The 21,478-nt window shown below is 38.5% G+C and overlaps 2 protein-coding genes and 1 long non-coding RNA gene across 3 annotated transcripts; 1 reads left to right on the top strand and 2 right to left on the bottom strand.

Annotated features, from left to right (window-relative positions):
- Positions 1–125: 125 nt before the first annotated feature.
- Positions 126–2,191, bottom strand: LOC149047614 (microfibril-associated glycoprotein 4-like). The gene is made up of 3 exons (XM_089203982.1): positions 1,731–2,191; positions 1,257–1,640; positions 126–613 (listed from the first exon to the last, which is right to left on the bottom strand). Exons 1-3 carry the CDS (start codon positions 1,996–1,998, stop codon positions 357–359), a joined length of 909 nt encoding a protein of 302 aa, XP_089060108.1. The 5' UTR covers positions 1,999–2,191; the 3' UTR covers positions 126–356.
- A 6,442-nt stretch (positions 2,192–8,633) lies between these two features.
- Positions 8,634–9,590, top strand: LOC149047615 (uncharacterized). Its single transcript, XR_016185892.1, has 2 exons — positions 8,634–8,712; positions 9,144–9,590. It is a non-coding gene; the product is annotated as an uncharacterized LOC149047615 (long non-coding RNA).
- A 661-nt stretch (positions 9,591–10,251) lies between these two features.
- On the bottom strand, positions 10,252–21,441 carry LOC113683873 (rab5 GDP/GTP exchange factor). Its single transcript, XM_089203974.1, has 15 exons — positions 21,250–21,441; positions 19,744–19,889; positions 19,055–19,139; positions 18,637–18,716; positions 17,974–18,064; positions 17,364–17,439; positions 17,113–17,225; positions 16,353–16,507; positions 15,128–15,205; positions 13,606–13,720; positions 13,206–13,275; positions 12,638–12,708; positions 11,956–12,046; positions 11,268–11,378; positions 10,252–11,087 (listed from the first exon to the last, which is right to left on the bottom strand). The coding sequence occupies exons 1-15, from the start codon at positions 21,321–21,323 to the stop codon at positions 10,989–10,991; spliced, it is 1,455 nt and encodes a 484-aa protein (XP_089060100.1). The 5' UTR covers positions 21,324–21,441; the 3' UTR covers positions 10,252–10,988.
- Positions 21,442–21,478: the final 37 nt, after the last annotated feature.

Raw genomic sequence — 21,478 nt, forward strand, 5'->3', positions numbered from 1 at the left:
CATTTTTTTTTTCGCTTTTTTTCGCCTTATTCCTTATACTCCTCAAGCAGACTCGAGTTAACGCTTTCAACAGCGTCTTATTTTGTCAGGCACCGCTGAAATATTGATGTTACAGCAAAAGACACTTTCTTTTCCCCTTTGTTTTATCTTTATTTGAGCCACAAGCTTAGTTACATCTACATCTCTTTTATAGAAGTATTTTATTTTTATGGCTTCGTCAGCGGTTTTAACTTTAATTAATAATCATGCACTTCTGATTTTTTTGAAAACTTTACTTTTAAAACTAAAATACATCAACCCTTAAATATCTGCTGAGAACATATTCATCTTTTGACACTATCAAAGTATGATGAACCTTAGAAGTCCTTTGGACGGATTTTCATCTCAGACCTCTTAACAGATTTATAATTTTTTTTCCAGTGATACCATGCCATTCCTTTACCGTCATTTTTATTATTCATGTAGAGGCCATTGAGGTTTGAGTGATGGCAATTCTTGTACCACCAAGCGCCTGTGAAACTGGAGGCACAGTTGCCTGAGTCGGCGTCTTTATCTCGATCTTTAGTGGAGAACGGTGAGCCACGATGATAGCTCAGAGAATCACCAGCCGTGCCTGAAAAAAAGACTTTCAGTGGGAATTTTATGATAATGTGCCTAAAAGAGTGAAAGATTTGTTTCAGCTTTTTCATTAAGAAACATTTTGAATAATGAGTATAAATTTCCTAAACATCAATAACCTATAAGTCTTGGAAAAATGTGTTCGCTATAAACGTATTTGGAGAAATCAATTTGAAATAAAGAAAAACATGATAAAATAATTTAATTTTAACCCTTTTCCTTTTCTTCTTCACCTCAGTATTGCCGACAATATAATTATTCTTACACCGGACAACTGCTTTCAACACTACCTGCGAAGTTTACTAGAATAGCGTTACTTACGAACACCACTCTTAGATTAAATCAGTTTCACCTGGATAACCTCCCAAACTCAGCAGGTATTTCACCCTTTCGCTAGCCACAGAAAATGAACCGTACTCTGCAAACGCTGTGTCTTGGAAAAATGTCTTTGCTACAATCGTATTTAGAGAAATCATTTTGAAATAAAGAAAAATATGACAAAACACTTTACTTCTAACCCTTTTCCTCCTTTCCTCCACATCAGTATTGCCGACGATATAATTGTTCTTACACCGTACAACTGTTTTACTTGAGTAACGTTACATGCTAACACCACTCTTGGATTAAATCAGTTTCACCTGAATAAACTCCTAAACCCAGCAGGTATTTCGCCCTTTCGCTTGCCACAGAAAATGAACTGTACTCTGCAAACGCTGTTTTACCATGAAAGTCTTCCAAGTCAACACGCAGCTTGTTACTGCTCCTCGCAGTCAGGCGGTGAATCTTGTTCAGTCCGAGCCAAAACTCACTGTTCAGATTGCCGAAGCCCTGTTTGTAGTCATTCCAGCAGCGGAAAAAATCTACCGCACCGTTATATCTCTTTTGAAACACCGTCCATCCTCCACCGGCTGTTGTCTGATCACAGAAGACTTCAAATTCTCCCAAACCATCAGGATCGATTTTGTATACACCACTGATCTTGTCGCTTGACTTGTAAACTTCGGCGCAGTTCTTATAAACAGCTGAAAGAAAAAAGAGAGAAAGTGAAACCGAATGAGCATCAAGTCAACTAAATCGTCTTCGTTCAATCTAAAAGTCATTTTCCCACCAACCTTTCCCATCCTGCTTCTCACAAGTTTGGTTCTTCTTTATGTTTCGGATTTCTTGTTCAAGTTTGGTCAGTTGTTGTTGAATGTTAGAAAACATATTCTCTATTTTCTTGGAGTTCGGACCAGCGTAGAAATAGTTGTTATTGACACCACAATGCGGATGATGTTTCGTATCGTTATCGGTTCTTGCTGTTTTAGACGACACTTTCGTCGAGTTCGAAAGCACCGTCACGAAAAAACAGAAGAGAAGAACTTCACAGAGATATTTCATCGTGAATCTACGTCCGAAAACTTGCTGCAAGTGCAGGTGATTGCTATAACTGGCCACTGAAGGAATTATTTTTCAACACTGAACCAAGTTTATAGAATGTCTGTGAACAACCTTTGTTATTCGAGCCTTACAACAAGATTTTTCGCGTGTCATCATTCTGTTTTAGTCATAACACTCATTTACTCATTACAATAAATTGTAACTATTGTTTAGCCACCGTGCTTCACTAAATTTGTTATTTATAATTTGCCCATTTACTCAGCGACCGGCATCGTTCCTAAAGAACGACCCCGCAAATGAATTGGACAAATATTTGCTAATCATTACTGATCCTTGGAGGAAAAAAAAAAGTCTTACTACATGAGTTTGGTCGATTTGGGTCGAGAGAAGTATAGCGTCTGAAAATTGGATATTCAAAACCGCAGTCTCGTTTACATTTTTGCTGAAAACAAACTGATTATAATAAGCATTGCACGATAAAAAAAATTGATCGTTTTCTAATGGTTCGGGATGGTATTCTCTAGAATTGATTATTTTTGTAACCCTGCAGAGCCAATAGCTGACAATAGTTTATCGAATGACTTTTCATGCCGAAGCTTCACAGGTGCATCAAATACAGGAAGGGCAACTCAATTGCGTGACTGAAGTTGTATCTTTGATAAACGAATGTCGTTCACTGGCTGACACGTTTATTAGTCTTGACTGAATAGATGCAAAATTGATAGCCCATGTAATACATTGCTACTGAAGTGGTCTGTTAGTGGGCCCTTATTATTAGTAGCTCTGTGGCACAAGCGTTCCTTCGCCCTCGCGTAACTGAACTGCCTTGAGAAGCAAGCCGGAGAGAGGTCTTCTAGGGATCTGGCACTAGTATCAGGCCAGCCGGCTAGCGTTTTTCAAGGCCTCGCGCCAATATTCGCCGGCCAAGAAATGTTCGAGGCGCTAATAATGCTGGCTACTCAGGGACCGCGCATAGGGAGGGGCTGAGGGGGGGGGCCTCAACTCTCTCTCCCCCACCCCCCCTACTTTCTTACAAAAATAAAATAAATTAAACAAATAACGGACCCCCACTCAAAAAGTTGCTGCGCGGCCCCTGCTACTCATACACCAACACTGAGCAATTTCTGTAAAACGAGAGGCAAATTAACAAAAATAATCATAGCAAAAATTAGGTTATATGGCCGGATGTTTCCATGAAGCCGAAACTACAAAAATTTGAATAAACAGGTTTACTGCGACTGGACTGGTCCATGCATGACTGGTATTGCTAATTTTTTTCCAACACCCACTCTCCAAGTCTCTTGTTTATCCTTCTCTAATCCCTCTATTGTCTACAATCTGCTGCCATTTTAAACTTTGTCGTATGCAACAGCTGATGCCGGGAAGTGTTCGCAATGGAAAAGGGGGGACAACATTACAAAGCCAGTTTGAAATGGAACCCTCAATTGAAACACATAAGGCATGAATGTCTATTCATTTGGGAAGAAAGGTGATAGTATAGATTTCTGTAGGAATTTACAACTGGATAAGAGAGTAGATGGAACAAGAATGTGGGCAGTAAAAATATTCTGCTTCCCCCACCCGCTCTTGGGGGGGGGGGGGGGGGGCAAGGACTTCCCCATTAAAGGGACTCACCCTGAGAATTTTAAACCATGCCCAGCAAGAGAGGATGGATCTGAGCACTGCAGCATGACAAATGCAACCCCTAAGAGAGACCTTTTTAAGACACCAAGTCAACATCTTTTATGGTTTTGATTAGATATTGACTTTCTAGAATTAGATAATTAAGATATTCCTTTTCCACATGTCTTCATGACCAACCCCAAGAGACCTTGATTGCTCAATGTATGTGGTTTATTGCCCTGATCAGCACCTTTGATGATACCGAAATCCAAAATTTACACTCTAAAGCAAGGAGATGAGGATCCTCCCCCTGGTTTCTATGAAGAGAAGGTTAAGTAAATCTTAAGCCCTGGGCAGGATCATAGCCCAACCACCTTAAAGGAATTGTAGACTCAGCTTTAGCAGCAAATTATAGCTGCACAAGTATAATATCCATTGTTGAGATTGAAGGGGAGGGGTCGGGGGGCTGTGAGGTGCAGCTCTGTCCACATCAGATTCTCGATATTCTTTAAAATAATCTGAAACAAAATAAACTGAAAGGCAAGTTGTGACTTTGATCATGCATAATGAACATACCACTGAGCATGACTTGTAAGAATGTTAACAAATATTTTGTAAAATATCATAACCTTACCAATGTCTAACTGCACCAATAGAATAGAGATAATTCTATTATTACTGTACTTTGGTAAGATGCTGATTTCAAATCTTCTCTTGCACGGAATGAAAACAACAATCGAATTTGTTTTCTGCACGAGAGAAACAGTTATCAAGGCATTGGGTTGAGTTATTTACCTCTGATTTTGGTTTTGTTAAGCAGGTAATTCAAAGCTTTAGCTCTCACTTATGTTCATGTTGAACCAGCTTGTCCAATAATTGTCAATCAGAGATTAGATCTCTAGATAGCTCTGTCAGTTCCACAAATTTGATTGTTTTATGGCAATTGATTGGAGGCATGAACACCATGGGCTAATTAATGGATGCACAATGAAGAAGGAAAGAGGTGTAATCTGAAGGTATTTCTCTTACATTAGCAGTGCTGCAATTGAGGACCTGTGCCCAATACAACAGTATTTATGGAGTAATAGATAACAAGCAAGTAGCAGAATACTGCTAACTCATTAACAATAATTAATAAAAAAGAGAAACTTATTTATAACACCACTGCCCACAAAGCCCCCCCACCCACCCGATTCCCAGTGGTATTTGCTGTGCAGGGATCAATGTCAGTTTCTGAGGAACTGTGCACCCACCCCTCCCCTAACTCAATATTAATCTGAACTTGTTATCAGTTGACAATTGTTTGGTTATGGAGGGGTAAGTATACATTTGCTCAGATTCTGACATCGATCCCAATATAGCATGTTGTCTTCCAAGAGTTTTTCCATTGTGGAATTCTAACTGCAGCCATAGTAGTGGAATGATATGTTAAATTAAATTATTTCATGAGAGTGCACTAGTAGATAAGGGAAGAAAAATTTCAATTGGTGGATAGGCAAAGAAGAGCATGGTGAGTAGAATCTATTAAAAAAAAAAAAAAGAAATGTAGAAAAGAGGCATGTTGGAATGAGTGAAGTTGAGCACACCCAGGGGCAGAAGATGTAAAGTAGATCTTGTTTTAACCCTTTAACCCCATGAGTGACCAAGAGAGAATTTCTCCTTACATTATCAATACAACATCAAGCATAGAAGTGATGAGGTTAAAGTAAAATATCAATTAGGAGATTATTAGTTGATCCAATACCAAATTCACCAAATTGACATCATAAGAATTGTATGTCAGACAGTAAAGAGAATTACTAATGAGATCTTGGGAGTTAAAGGGTTAAGAGGATAACAATTCTTTGAGGACAATTAAATTTTAAAATCAAGTTTGCAAAGATAAGAATAAGATCAGTCAAAGAGTACATGAAATAAATTGATAATGAAAATGCTATTTCAAAGTATAAGCTGATTCAGTGCATTGGTCCTTAGCAGATAATGGACATAGCTTTATAAGTGGTGAAAAGGACCCGTTCAAAAAATGTAACTGTTATTGTGAAAAGTACCACTTGCAATAGGATAGTTGTGGTGAGTTATAATCAGGATCACTAAAGAAGGTGGAATTTGTGAACTGTCTGTCGCCATCCACAACTTTAGTCCCTTTTACTTCCACTCTCTCACCTTTATCTAGTTACTCTTTTTTCACATGTGGATTAGTATTTGGAAGTAATGAGAAACTTAATTTTAATTCTCCTACTCATTCATTCTTGTTTTCGGGGCCATTGCAGGATTGCAACCAATCTCTTTCTGTCCTTGCAATAATTCAAGACCCCCCCTTGGCCCATCTCTACTCTAATCAAGTGCTCAGGGGGGTTTCATTGAGAAATAGAGTGGTAAGAGTAGTGTACCTAGAGAATTTACTATATCCCAAGAAGCTAAACATTAAAAATCTTACAAGAGAAAACTCTGATTTCTGCTGTCTACTGAACATCCTGATTGTTCTCTACCAAATCTACTATAGGTTCCACAATTTAACTATTCCTGTTATTCCTGTCCTGTTTATTAGTTGGCAGATTACACAATCTAATTACCGCCAGCTTTCTTTCTGTACTCCAAAGCTGTTTCATACACATTTCATGTTGTGTCTAGGAAACTCTGTATCTATGCCTTACCCATTTCATTAGTTTTTTCTTAAATGAATGCAGCCTTTTCCATACCGATATTTTGCCCATGCATAGAAAACAGCCAACAATAATTATTTTTCAAGGAAAATAGTGCTTTATACTTTCTGCAAAGAAGGCACTCCAAAATGACCCCAATTAGCATGAATACAGTTTTGAAATACCTAAGACTATCAAAACATTTTTTTTTATGAGAAACCAATATTATCATGTATCAATAATTGGCTTTTTTTTCATTTTCAATCAGCCAAAAGACAGGAAAAGTATTGTTCTTTAAGCCATTTGATGTAGGATAGGAGATTTGAGATTAGTAGAAAACAGATAAATATAATCAGATATCAGGCAGGGTAGCAGAATAGACCATGACCTCGATATGAAATTTCAAACCACGATTCATATCTTTTTCATATTTTAATGACACAAATATTCCCCTTGTGGATTTATCTTACAACATAAAATACATCTTTCCTCGTACCTATACATTTTATACAGCAATATATTTTGTTACTTTCATATTAAAATAATTTTACAAGAAATATATAAATATGCCTTTCATCTACAATATTTACCGAATACATGTTTTCACCCTGCATAGACAGGCTTTCGGTGAGCTTAATCAAGCAAACGCCATCTTGTATTCAACTCCTCCTAAATTTTAGGAAAAATTCGAGAATTTCATATATTTCCGATTATAGCCATTTAATTTCTTTGTAAAATTTCCATTCTAAATTGTTCTCAAAAGATATCCATGTACATTTTTACCCACTATTTGATAGTGAAGTCGAGACAAGAAAAGAGGTGAATATAATTGTACTTCTCAAATCTCGATAGTCAAGAATTTATGCCACTAAACATCAGTCATTGTCGGTGGCCGCTGAAAGCGAGACGAATTCAGAGAGTACTATTTTCAAAAATAAATGCTACATATTCCGATGATAAAATGTAAGTCAGATGACAGCATGAGTTATCGATCACGAAAAAGAGTATTTGCAAATTTAAGTCTTCTTCATATCAGGGAACATTTTCTCAGAGATGAAAGCTCGAAATTTCACTTGTTCTCGGACACCAAAGTAAATTTTACGTACTTGGAACAGGAAATGAAGTATTCGCAGCGGCCGTAGGTAAACTTTGAGTTAAGAGGCTTTGCCTTTTCAGTGATGTACTTCCTGACTGTCTTTGGTTATTTTTTGCTCTTTTCTGTTCATGTTGCGCTCGATCGTGGTTTTCAAGTCCCGGAGGAAGTTCGTGCTCAGAGTGCTTTTTTCTCTTCAAAGAGGACTGTTCCACTCGCATTCTTGACAGTGCAACAACTAATGAATCATTCATTTCTGCAATTTCCTGAGTTTCTTGCAGCTCTGGAGACGACGAAAGCACCGCAAAACCAAGATTCCGACGACAACCCAACACAGGGCTTGGCGGAGGGGCGCACGGCAATGGCGATTCCTTGAATACTGGCGGCGTCTGCCGCAACCTAGCCATTCCCTGACGTCTTCCTTAAGTACGAAGCACTTATTATGCTTTAGTCGTTAAAAGAAGAGACCTTCCACAATATTCTGTTGTAAGAACTGCTTTTCGGTGAGCAAAATTTCTTCTTCCTTCGACATTAATCTACTGCACATGTACCATTCTCCCGCTCACATCATAAAGTCAAATTTTTTACATTTATCAGCTGACGCCATTATAAAGTTATTTGATGGCTAAGTGACCAATGGAATTCGTTGATACAGAATAACTCCTTCGAAGATAGCCAATCATATCTATCGTTCTATCGTAAAGCGCAGAGTCACGACATCTCTCGTGGTGAGCGTGACTGTGAGCACGAGACTGAGAAGAGCTTCCCGTCACCCACGCAAAAGTATGCGATCCACTTTTTCTGCGTCACAGATCGGTTCTAGAACAGACTATTCAATCCAAAAAGTAGAAAAAATTAGTTGAAAAAACTGACTGGCGTTTATTTCACAAAGAGTACGTCTGTTTTCTCTGAACAAGGTCGTTCAGGATTTAAACGTGCCCTCTCAGTAATAATCCTTTGCCCTTGGAACGATTTTGCAACATCTTTTAGATACACCTTGTCGTCATCAAGGCCATGAATTTGACCTTCGCTTCGAACATAAAAAACCAAAACCTTTCCCATTTTATTTATTTGCTGAAAAATTCTTATTAAGGAGGATTCGGGACCGTTCAGTTGTTTGTCCTGAAATTTATGGCATTCTTTCCTCTGCCTGAGCCTGTTGGGATTAAAACTAATTGTTCAGAACAACACAGAAATCTTCTTTGCCAATGTTCCAACAACATAAAATTGGCTCACTCGAGTTTTCTGCCTTTCATTATCTGAATTTTCCCAGGATTACGAAATCCTACCTCACTGAAATTACGAACGGGAAGTAGTCACGTGGAGAGCAAATTATTGAGCAATATCATTTAGAGGGTAAGTCACGCGATGTTAAGCATCATTTTTAGGAAGTTGTCAAAATGTTGCCCTTCCACTCGTCTCGCCCATAATCGATTCTTGAGAAACAGGTGGAATTTTTGGACAACTTTTGGAATAAGACGGAAAAAATGAACTATTACACAAACTCGCGTAAAGGCCCTGCAATTTTCAAAATTTGACCCACAAAAGATATGCGGCATTCCTCTCACAGATTAATTTATTTGCGTAGTTCGGTCAGTTCATTATTTCAGTGTTACGAGTGGTAAAAATGCTAAATCCAACGTGCTGTGTTAAACTTATCATTATTAAGATTTCAGACGAAGACTTCAGAGCGGGTAGTACTTGAGTCCGCGGCCCTGAGAGCATTTGATACGCTTGACTGGCGCTCACGCCAATAACTATTTCAAAGATGTTTTATCTCTACTCAGGTGCTCGGCAGGAGACCTGCATTGAAAATTCATGGCCTACGAGCAGCTTTCATTATTAGTGCTGCAGGACGAACGTTTCTCCGTCCATGGGAATATTTGAGACAAGTCGAGCAGAGGTCAGCCGCGGATTACCTGAGGCACGCCGCTTGCAGCCCGCTAGCCTGCCGGCCAGAAAGTTACTCAAGCTTAAACACAAGCAGCCAAAACTCTTGACACGAAATGACCCTGGGTGTAATTCTTGCTTATTCAAAGTGTTATGTTAGCCATACAAAAGGCTATTCATAAAGGGGATGAAGTCATATCGGACGGCAGCGCGCAACTTAGCTCGGAAGTCTTGACCTTTTACTGATCGGAGTAATTGAAAGCAAGCCTACATCTAACTTTTAATTAAAATTTGAGGAACAGAGTTCCTTATGACCGTTTTTCCAAAGATTAAAACAAGAAATAGAAATGATATTGTTAACCTCGTCAGCAGTAAATTGACTATCCCTCCTTAAACTTCTTCTTTCCTATGTTTGCTTACGCAGTCCCTCCAAAGGAAAAAAAAACAACAAGAAATTTATGTGGGCGAATCGCGCGGAACTCTGGCCGCTGAGGCTGACATCAGATTTTTTTCACCGACTCTTTTTGACTCGCGTGACGGTCTTCGCCGAAACAGAGAGACTGCTCGTGGTTTAATTTAAAAGTGAAGTAACGTATGTGAACCAAACAGGTTCTCATTGTTGCATAAAAATTTAATAGAGTCTCTTTTTCCCAGACTCTCATGGAATTTTATGAAGGGACGAATGAAACTAAGATATTGTAAGGATGGCCAATGATGGAGGCGAATTAGTACAGATTTCTAATACGACATGTAGAAAGGTTTGATCCTTAATTTTTTAAAAAAAATATGAAGATTTTCAAAACAGAGGAAATAGTACAACATTTCAAAAGAAAATCAGCAATCCTAGCCAGATCCTGACCCAAATGATCGCAGAGCGCAGACTTATCCAATCTCATGCAAGATTTAATTTCTTGTCCTATGTGAATATCAAAAGTCATATTTAACTTAGATTCGACTGAACACACTACAATGAAATCGATTGTAAACATCATGTACACATTGCAGTTGGGGTGAAAAACAATAGACATATATAATTTATTGAAATATGCAAGCATAAATAGCAATTTTTGCATTACATATAACTAAATAATTTCCATATAAAACTTGTTCGTGGTATTTTATGTAACTTGTTCTCAGTAATTTCCTTTTTCAGTACAGTTTTCAGATCGTCTTCTCCCCGAATCTTCTGTCTTCAGTGGTTAATTATAATAACAAAATTAAGTACTATGTACAATTGCATGCAAGTGTCTATTTAAGCAATAGAGGACTCTTTCCGTGAATACAGAGGCGTATCTAGACATAACGACAGAGGTGTATTTAAACACAACAGGAAGAGGGGAGAGAGGGAGAGAGAGAGAGAGAGAGAGAGAGGTTGAAAGAATTCGAGAAAAATTAAGTGAACTCGAGATGCAATGAAAGACTTGCTTACATTTTGTGAACTCTCTTAATCCTGGCGAATGTCTAAATCACTTTCTGTAGACACGAAATAAAAGTCCTATTATTTTCAGAAAATAGTTCTCAAAAAATATGCGCGCATGCATCTATAATCCCACGTAATCAAACCCATCGACCAATGACAGCGCGCATAATATCTTAACTATAGCATAAAACAGTATTTTTATGATCACGGAAAAAGGTGTGGAAAATGTGAGAAAATTTCGCCGTTTATCAGGATCGATGCGCCTTTTCTGCGCCGATTCAAGTCTCAGTTGCAAATGTTCTTGACATCTTTGTTTGGTAGATCAACTGGCAGTCACACCTGTCTCAAGCGGCTCGCCTGCGGTTAAAACTGGTTTCAGATACGTGTTTCCTTTACTTGTTCCAGCTAAGATAGCGTCAACCTACAGAAATACAATGGCAGTAGCGACCATCAAAGGTTAGCTATGAGTAATCAGAACAATAAGTATAACAACAACAACCACAACAATACGATTGAAAACCACCGCACCTTGCAGTAACTGATTATTGAGAGGATGGTTAAGAAAAAACGATATCTGTAATTGCAGGAATTTCAACTTTACCTCCTTTACTATGTTGTTCCTGAATTCTGTCATTTGTGCTTGTAGTAAAAGAGCGTCCTCCTTAAGCTTCACTTGGCGTTCCCTCAAAGTACCAAGCCTCTCTAAATTGGACTGAGAGGGCAAACAGACAAACAATACGTAAATGACACCAATACGTAAATCTCGGGGCTCGAGATTGTTAAAAAAAACTTTAGAGGTAAAAAAGGTTAGGGACCGAAGCTGAAGGTCCATCAAAATCAGACAGAAAGAGAAGAAAGAAAGGCAAAAACTGCCACAAGCAAGCAAAGTTTCAGGATTGGTTGTTAAACGTGCCAAGTTGATTGCATTTTCTTTCAAGCTCATGATAGAATGCATGTACCTAGTTACATAGTCATTTACACATACCATGGATAAACTAATGAACACACATGTACTAATGGAATGCAAGGGATATCAAAAACGTTTTCCATGAGCGGCAGCCGATGCTGGCTGTGTCCGAAAAATGAGCTGTACGGCCCCTTTCCCCTAGGGGGATCTGTGGGCATGCTCCCCCACAAACAATTTGAAATCTAGACGCTTGGAAATGTAATTTTCAGCATTCCGGGCATCTGCTCTCGGGCTAAGCAGACATCGATAAGAGGTTTTACAAGCGGGAGTAGACCGCCAGTAACCAACTTTTATTGAAACCCTGGGGTGCGGTTTTATTAACCTTCATAAGTTCCAGACCCTTGCATGTCACAGGAGGCTCCGCTTCAGGTTTGGCTTGCTCTGCACCGTCGCTTTCATCCCCATACATGTTTCTTTAAACCAAAGAGGAAAGTTAACTTACAAGTGAAGTAGTTTCGATAAAATTGATATTGTAACTTTCAGCGTAGTTACAAATATAATAGGTGAGTGATAAACCTCACAGAACAGCGCTGTTGTTGCTCTTTTTTTTTCATGTTAAAAAAGCCAGTATAAATGCTTCAAGAAGACCCAAAACAAGTGCGCCTTACAATCCAAATATATGCGTTCCCACCTACTGTTAGCTTTCGGCCTTCTTGACAATGTTCACAAAAATAACTGTTCAGATAAAAGGTTCGGCTAAATTAAAGATGGTTTAGAATATGGTTTTATTAAAAAAAAAAAGAAAGAAAAGGGTAAACTATGTTTAAATACCCGGCCTTATAAGTCTGGCTGAGGTTTAAGTATGGCGTCTCCCTCAGTACTACATCAGACACCACCTCGAGATTCACGTTTGATACAGTCTGCATTAACATCTAAAAACAACTATGGTAGAAATAATTTCAGAGTTTCGAGCGTCTCTGTTTAAAACAACTATGCAAAAACTGGAAAATTAAACGAAAGTGATCTGGTGCAATGTACAAATGTTCCTAAAGGTGATTATCTACCTGTTAAACTCTTCCTGAGACATGGATAACGCCTGAGCATCAAGCTTCTCAATGAACGATAAAGCACAACACTGACAAAGAAATTAAAGAATAGAAATGTGAGAACAAAAAAGGTACAAAGGTAAAGTCAGCACTGAAGCTGAGTGGCACATCCGTCTGGAGCTTATCATTGTTTATAGTACCACTGGGTGGGATGTTACTTCATTGCAAGGTATCCCCAAGGTACTCATCAGCTTTCCCTGACAGTTCATTCTCCTGGGGTGAAGAAAAGCACTATAAGAGTCAAGTGTCTCGCCCGAGAACACAACACAACGACCCCGCTACGTCTCGAACCCGGTTTCATCCGATGACTGAACTTTTTATTTCGGGCGACATGACTCAGGTTCGGGGGCGACACGATTTTAAGCGAGATGACTTTAGGTCAACTTGACCGATTACCCTGAACCCCCACCTTTCGACCCAGAGACCAAGTCAGGTTTGAACTACACGCGTAAGAGAAGAACCAGTATAAATCAGTTATAAAAGGGACTTGTGCAGGATCATTGCTTTATGCATAGGTTCCACTTACAAGGTTTGTGAAGTAATATCCAGCTTCTCCCATCATTAGTTTGTTAGGATTGCAAAATCTGGAGATATACCTGGTAAAAAAACACACTGTCTCATAAACCTTCGAAATGGAAAAATGTCTTTTTTTCTCAATCAAGAAATATACTGAGCATGCAAGACTTGACAAAGCAACTTATTTCCCACCTTCTGTAAGTATAGAATCTCTTAATGTACCATTTTCAAATTTTTGACAAAACACATGTTTCAATACCACATTGCATGTAATACAAACTGAAGTGCACCTGTCTTGGTTTAAAGGATATAGCTATCCTATAAAAAGTTTCGGATTCCTTGATCACTCGCATGTAATGATATCAACAATGAATTAACACACATGTAAATAAATTGTAGATAGTGCTTACTGAACATTGGAATGTAGCATTGTAGGATTTGCTTTTAAGACAACATAAATGAAACAAGGAAGGAAGTCATCGGCACTAACTGCTCCTCCAGCAGGTGTTGAGAAGTGAATAATTTCTGTCAAAATGTTAGGGTAGAACATTTGCAGTGACTGTCAAGACAGCCAAGGTTTCATGTACATGTAGGTGCTGAAGTCTTTCATTTGCAATCAATCTAAGCAGATTATTTTGATCCAATACTTGAATCTATAAGCATGGGGGTTAAGGAAAGGGAGGGAGAGAGGGGGGGGGTTAAGGGGAGGTAGGGAGAGAAGGGGGGGTTAAGGGGAGGAAGGAGGGAGAAAGGGGGGGTTAAGGGGAGGGAGGGAGAAAGGGGGGTTAAGGGGAGGGAGGGAGAAAGGGGGGGTTAAGGGGAGGGAGGGAGAAAGGGGGGGTTAAGGGGAGGGAGGGAGAAAGGGGGGGTTAAGGGGAGGGAGGGAGAAAGGGGGGGTTAAGGGGAGGGAGGGAGAGAGGGGGGGTTAAGGGGAGGGAGGGAGAGGGGGGGGTTAAGGGGAGGTAGGGAGAGAAGGGGGGTTAAGGGGAGGTAGGGAGAAAGGGGGGGTTAAGGGGAGGAAGGAGGGAGAAAGGGGGGGTTAAGGGGAGGGAGGGAGAAAGGGGGGGTTAAGGGGAGGTAGGGAGAGAAGGGGGGTTAAGGGGAGGAAGGAGGGAGAAAGGGGGGGTTAAGGGGAGGGAGGGAGAAAGGGAGGGTTAAGGGGAGGTAGGGAGAGAAGGGGGGGTTAAGGGGAGGGAGGGAGAGAGGGGGGGTTAAGGGGAGGAAGGAGGGAGAAAGGGGGGGTTAAGGGGAGGGAGGGAGAGAGGGGGGGTTAAGGGGAGGTAGGGAGAGAAGGGGGGGTTAAGGGGAGGTAGGGAGAGAGGGGGGGTTAAGGGGAGGGAGGGAGAGAGGGGGGGTTAAGGGGAGGTAGGGAGAGAGGGGGGGTTAAGGGGAGGTAGGGAGAAAGGGGGGGTTAAGGGGAGGGAGGGAGAGAAGGGGGGGTTAAGGGGAGGTAGGGAGAAAGGGGGGTTAAGGGGAGGGAGGGAGAGAGGGGGGGTTAAGGGGAGGTAGGGAGAGAAGGGGGGGTTAAGGGGAGGAAGGAGGGAGAAAGGGGGTTAAGGGAAGGGAGGGAGAGAGGGGAGTTAAGGGAAGGGAGGGAGAAAGGGGGGTTAAGGGAAGGGAGGGAGAGAGGGGAATTAAGGGAAGGAAGGAAGGGAGGGAGAGAGGGGGATTAAGGGAAGGAAGGAAGGGGGAGAGAGAGGGGGTTAAGGAGAGGGAGGGAGGGAGGGGGGGTTAAGAGATATACTATATCACTATATAGCCTTAATTCTCAAAGAGAGTTCAAGAAATTATTTTTTGTAAATACACTATAACTTAAAATCCACATAAAACTTATATTTGCTAATGCATACCATCACTTTTAAAATTTAAAAGCAGTTTCACTATTAAGTCAGAATGTTAAAATGGCAGAGATTGTAGAGCAATAAAGGATACTGAATATGTTCTTGCAGCAACGCACAACACAAGCTAGTTTATCCTGAGGAGCTCTCCTTGTGTTTATTTCCACCAGATCTGGAGGAAAAACAAAGATTAAGTGAAAAAGAAATAAACATACATACTGCATTCCAAAACTATAAAGTGCACATTTGACATGCCTTAAAATTTTAAATATACTATTATACTATGCCATAACAATGGACAAAAGGCAGTTAACATCTCATAATGGCTTGTGCATTCTGGTTACAAGATATCAAATGACAAACCAAAGTGTTTCTTCCAGTCCAGGAACACTGATGGGCAATGAACCCTTGAGTCATGCAAAGAAAAGTTTGTGCACATTGCTGAAGAGCATTACAAACCAAGGCACTAAGAAAGCTGCAACTGCCAAACCAGAAAGGTATGTGTGCATAGCTAGAGAGCATTCTGAACTAAGGCACTTGGAAAGCTGTAAATGTCAAACCATTTCATGAAAAAAAGAAAAAAAAAAAAGAGAGATTCTGAGGCTAAAAGGATGAACCTTCACGTACACTGTTGGTTGGACATAACAACAACAAAAAAACAGAAGGCACTTTACCACTCTGCTACCAAATATTTCATCAGATCAGGGAAAAAAGTCTTTCTCACAACAAGACTAGTTAACAAAGGTAACAAAAGCTATGATAAGGAAAAAAACTAAGCTATGAAAAAAAAACAAAAGTCATGAACAAAGACAATTAGTATAATAATTTATGTAATCACCTCTTCACAATTAATTTATATCATTGTAATTGCTTTTCTGAGGTGCTTCATTTTAACTTTAACGTTATCACTTCTAATTAACCACTTGGCCTGATAATGGACATGTAGATCCATCCTCTTTACAAACATAATGACCCTTAGTCCTCTTTGAATTTCTTTGATAAGAGCAAGGTGAATGGACATAGGCCACCATTCTAATTCTAATGACTACTTGCTGTATCCTGCATAGCAGGGGTATTTTCAGGCAGTAAGATTTGAAGCCACCACAAGGCATTAGTTAAATCAAATAGAGCATATAGCAAAAGAACCAATCATTCTCACCTACCAGCTCTCTAATACATGTACACCTCTTTACCCACTCCACATTTAATCTTCATAACCCAATATGGTAATAACAAAACTTAATAAGCACTTGCCACAACAACATTAACACAAGCTCTGAAAGAAATACCCACAGACATTACACGAAAATGAATCATACCTTCTTGTGCTTCCTCAATCAACTGCTGTACCTTGTCACTGCTAGGATTTATCGCAGCATCTAGATGCTGAGGAGTTATCCACTTAAAACTTCTTATACGCTTTTGATTTGCCAAATCTCTAGCTTCATCATCCGTAGAAGCTGGACAGAAAACACTGCAAAATTAACGTACAAGCTGCTGGTTAAATTTCAAGTTTGTCAAGTCAACATGTACAGAAGGTCATAGCCCTTTGATCCTTAAGTATGGCCAGCATCTAATTTCTCTTTAAAATATCACCCCCTTGAATTAAATGTTAAGGTCAAAAGAATAGAAGAGATGATCACCAAATTCTCCTTAACAGAACCTTAGGAAATGTATGAAGAAAAGTATAGAGAAAATCCACACTGATGTTTGGGTGTACAGGGTAAAATGGCTGAAAATAACATGGATGTACATTTACCACCAAATACAGAATAATGCAGAGCAGTAAAACTTTTTTCATGACAGTTTACTTAAGTTAGTACAGTTACATTCAAAACGTTCAAGAAAATCTTTCTCTCTCTTTCAATCATGCTGAATCACTATAATACTAATAAAAGATAAATACTTTTCCTTCTTCATTGAGTGCTCAACATTGATGGAGTGTGGTGATTTTGCTCAAGCTCAGATAGAGGGTATCTTCAGATCATACGACAGAAGAAACATTTCCTTATCTCTATGACACAAAACCCAGTAAGTTGTTCCCTTTAAAAGAACAGCTTTCATTGTACATGTACATACACTCTATACAACTTTGTCATGATGTGTTTTTCTACACCATCCAATGTTCTGTCAATCACTTCCTGTGGCTGATTTTGAAACAACTGATGGGACTGTAGATGCTCTGACATTGCCTAAAATGGATAATGGTTAAAGAAATGAAGCAATATTAATATAGGTTGAAATAATTCAAAATCAAACATAGCATTCACTATGCATTTTGTTTGTTTGTTTCTTTTGTTTCAAGTGTCCTTCATGTGCTAAAAACTCACCCCATAAAAGTCATGAACCAACTGACTCTGTTCTTCCACCTTCAGAGATGGGTTGTTTAAAATGCTCTGAACAAACCTGTCAAAAGAAAAAAGAAACAAATTTAGAGAGATGTCACAGTTCCTGATGAACCAGTAGGAGATAATCTGCCCTTGTGACAACCAAAATCTCAGTTAGGTGAAAGAAGACCATGTGACTATTTTGTAAATGTGAGTAAGGAGCAGAATTGATATTCATAAGATAACTCAAACTATAAATTATGGTTGAATTTGAACATGGGGCCACCAAAATGTATTCCAACACCTTAAACACTCAGCCAACCTGGTTTAAAAGGTTACCTGTACTATTAATAAAATTTACTACATCAGATAAGTAGCCAATAAAACAGACGTATAGCTGTCTGTAAATAATTAAGTACATTAATCTAAGTTTCACATGAAAAAGTTAAACTGGCAAAAAACTGGTCAAGATTGATATTTGCTGAGGGACACTCTGGATTAAAATGCAGATGAACAAAGAGATAAAAAATGAACCACTAGAACACACATCAATAAAACCACTTTTTACAACTTTTGAAAAAAGATGAATTTTAAAACAATCAAAATTACTCACACTTTGCATTTGTCATTGACATCTTGTGCTGCTGGTTTCCTGAGGGTCTTTAGGAAATCCCGGAAACTTGAAACACTCTTTTCAGGCTCAACTATAGGAGATTACAATTTACCATAAACAAGTCCATCATGGGTTAATTCAAGACTACTATCAGAATGGACAAAATAATTACAATACTACCAATATGAAAAATTTGTGAGTGAAAAATATGTAGCAAGCTTCGCATTTGAACACGATCTTCTTTCCTTATATGGAGAGTCATGATGCTCATCAACACCTGTAAGTTGACACAATTTTGATGGACAATATTAAAAAAAGCCACTGCTGTGTATATCATGTCTGTCTTAGCTATCAAGCCAACATTTGTAAACACCAAATTTAAAACAAGCCAGTGGGAAGGCTTGAATGAACCCCCTGTCCCTGGCATAACAGAGTGAAACATGTGAAAACCGGCCTTACTCAAAATTATTTGACTTCTGCAAAACTCGCGCAAATAAAGAGATCCAATCAAGCAGACTGTGGCTTAAGCACATGCGCATGAATGTTGTTCTACACACAAGAGACTAAGAAACTCTATCTTACACGATTTTAACAACAAAACATTAAGAACCATATGAAACACCCTTTCCAAGAACAATGGCAATGCACACCATCAGAACTCACCTTGAGATGGGGATAAATTTGCAGCATCTGGTACAGAAGATCTGCCTGGACTCTTTTTGAATAATTTCTTGACACTTTGTCTGTCAAGAGACAAATTACACATTAAATAATTACTGATACAAGTCAGTGTGGTTTAATGTTTAGTAAAATATAACACTAAAATCTACTGTAGGTTTAAATAAGGGTAATCATAAAGAAGAATCTAAATTCCATGCTGGTTAGTCCATGGAACATCTGATTCTGGCTAGAGCCATATCAGGTGAATGAACAATTTTCTGATCACCTCAGTCAACTTTAAGTTATCTTGATAAACATTGAAAAACAGAAATTACTGAAAAAAAAATCAGATTCCCCATGAATCAATTTCTACATTTTAGTCAAAACAAGCATACAAATGCACACCAGTATTAAATCTTACTTTTTTGATTCTAACTGGAACCTCTTTTTTTCTTCAAATTTGTTGAACTTGAGTTTTCTTCCTGATTCTTCCTCCTCATGCCCCACTACAAAGGAAATTCAAAGCACTCAATAACAATAACAAAAACTGTAAGGATGGTGTTATAGAGTGTGAATGCATGCTTACGAATGACCTTAAAGTTACCATTGATGGTGATAATTATTAAAAACAGAATAAAAATTTTAATTTTTTTTTCTGCCCTCATTTGCAGATTTGAATTAAGTTTCTTTTGAAAAGCACTATTAGCTTCCACTAGGAAATCCTTTTAAACCACTGCTAATAGATTTTGTCCCTTTTCAAAGTTATTTAATATCAATAACTACCAGGTGAGAGGCAAAAAAAGAGGAGACATTTATAGTTTATTAACAACTATTCACCAGAGTGAATAAGGTTAGTAAGGTGGGTGATGGTGTTTATTTACCGAGCTGCCAGGCCACAAGGTTAATATCCACCATTTAATTTGTATTTACTAAAAATAGTGAGATAGCACAACACAAAAAGATGATTTCAACATTATTTTCAAGCACAAATCCTGTGCAGGTTGTGCAAAGATGAATAGCAAAGGATATCTATCCCTGTTTTAGTAAATACTATAACAGGATACAGAAATCAAAGACGATGAATGAATCACAGAATATCAAGCTTTATACCCTCTGTTTGGAAATTGTGAGAGCCACCAGATAACGCATCTTCTCTACTATGTGATGCAGCTCGTGCCCTCTGCTGCTTAAGATACACCTCTCTGTAGCATACTGAACAGTAACCTCTCCATGCTGGGTTTCCATAGAAACCACAACTACGAAAAGGAAAATCAAGTTTATTAGCACATTTTTCACATCAATTATATAAAGAACCCAAAGTAACTTGACTAGAGTCTCTTCATGTATAATATTATTATACACTTTAAATTTTTCCCAAAAGAGGATATATATTTTTATGCATCTTATCCTAAGCCAAGTTAATTTCACGTACAATTTGGACAGTCACAATTGCATAATAATTTTGGACTGTTTACAGTATCTACACAGTCATATAAACAGAATATTTCACTACAGTGAAAACACTTGTTTAACAGACTGAATAACATGTATGTACACATATTGAAGACCACAACACAACGAAAAACTTTGTTAACATGTAAATACATGTACTGGTAAGTTCAAGTAGCATTTTTTTAAGATGTGAGTACACAAATTTTTTTTTTCTCTCTGCAAAGAAACTTTCAATTCAAGGATTAATTCAGCTGTAAATTTGGAGACCAGACCAGAACTAAGATTGACATTTAAGATATATTTATTACATTTACAATAGTTGCATTCAAAACTGCATTAGCCACAACAGTTTTGAGTCCTGTATCATAACAATATTGTAAACATATTACCATGCCTGGTAATAAATGTACAAATAACAGTTTTATATATTAATTGAACCAATATTGATGACGATAAAATATAACTTGTTTAAATGCTCAAACGATATTGAATCTGAAACATCGTACAATAAACACATTTCTTTCCATGAAAGCTAAAGGAGTTAACATCAATTGAAAAAGTAAATTTAAAAAGGGGACAGCAGAAATACCAAAAGATGCAAAAGTGTAGTGAACGATAGTTTCAATAAATGTTACCATCCAGAATTACATCAAATCACATGAGAGTCATGAGAGGTCAAATTTCACTGCTATTCTCACAGTATTTCAACGTGACGCAACGTGAGGCCATGAATACCATACAACAAAACCCATCTTTTGTGGTCATTTTACCACTTCCAGACATCTATAATACTAATAAGAGGCCATGAAAACTTGTAAGCGACTGAAAATAATTGTGAAAAATTTTGAGCGCCGGGAACAAATATCATGTATCTCTTCCAAAACGAAACGAAATATGTACAGGAAATAGGGAAAAATCGTTTCTCTTCTCTCAGAAATCAACCTTTACCCTCGTGAGGAGTATTTTTCGATTCTACAATCGCAAGAGGACCCTCGTGCAGATATCCTCTTCTCAACATGCATAGATAAACGTTACGTAAAGGAACCTATACATTTAACGTCGTGAACTTGCGAAAATGATGACTTCGAAGATCTAAACTACATGAACATTAGATGAATTGAAAATGCTCATGACAGCACAAGCGGATGTGAATCCCACACTTACCCCGTTTTACAGCGAAGTTCAGGGTTATTTAACGTCTCGTAAATTTTGGATCGTGTTCTATTCCGATCAGCCATTATTGCCTTTCTTGGAAGCAACTACTCTTGCTATCGAAATGAAAATATCACTTTCAACACTTCCACGAACGTCATCTCGCCATTTTTGTTGACCTAAGGCTCTGGAAGGACTGGTAACGAGTTTTGAGGTTTCCAGGTCTCATCGCTGTTGGCAT

This window comes from Pocillopora damicornis, chromosome 4, assembly GCF_964200805.1.
Source record: "Pocillopora damicornis chromosome 4, jaPocDami1.2, whole genome shotgun sequence".
Lineage (NCBI taxonomy): Eukaryota > Metazoa > Cnidaria > Anthozoa > Scleractinia > Pocilloporidae > Pocillopora > Pocillopora damicornis.

Excerpts from the sequence above, each read along its gene's own strand:
- LOC149047614 (XM_089203982.1), bottom strand. The coding sequence starts at position 1,998 with ATGAAATATCTCTGTGAAGTTCTTCTCTTCTGTTTTTTCGTGACGGTG. Across the intron at positions 1,641-1,730 it reads TGAGAAGCAGGATGGGAAAG|CTGTTTATAAGAACTGCGCC; the intron begins GTTGGTGGGAAA and ends TTTTTCTTTCAG. Across the intron at positions 614-1,256 it reads GGGTTTAGGAGTTTATTCAG|GCACGGCTGGTGATTCTCTG; the intron begins GTGAAACTGATT and ends TCTTTTTTTCAG.
- LOC113683873 (XM_089203974.1), bottom strand. The coding sequence starts at position 21,323 with ATGGCTGATCGGAATAGAACACGATCCAAAATTTACGAGACGTTAAAT. Across the intron at positions 18,065-18,636 it reads AAATTTATCCCCATCTCAAG|TTGAGCCTGAAAAGAGTGTT; the intron begins GTGAGTTCTGAT and ends AATCTCCTATAG. Across the intron at positions 15,206-16,352 it reads GATTGAGGAAGCACAAGAAG|ATCTGGTGGAAATAAACACA; the intron begins GTATGATTCATT and ends TTTTTCCTCCAG.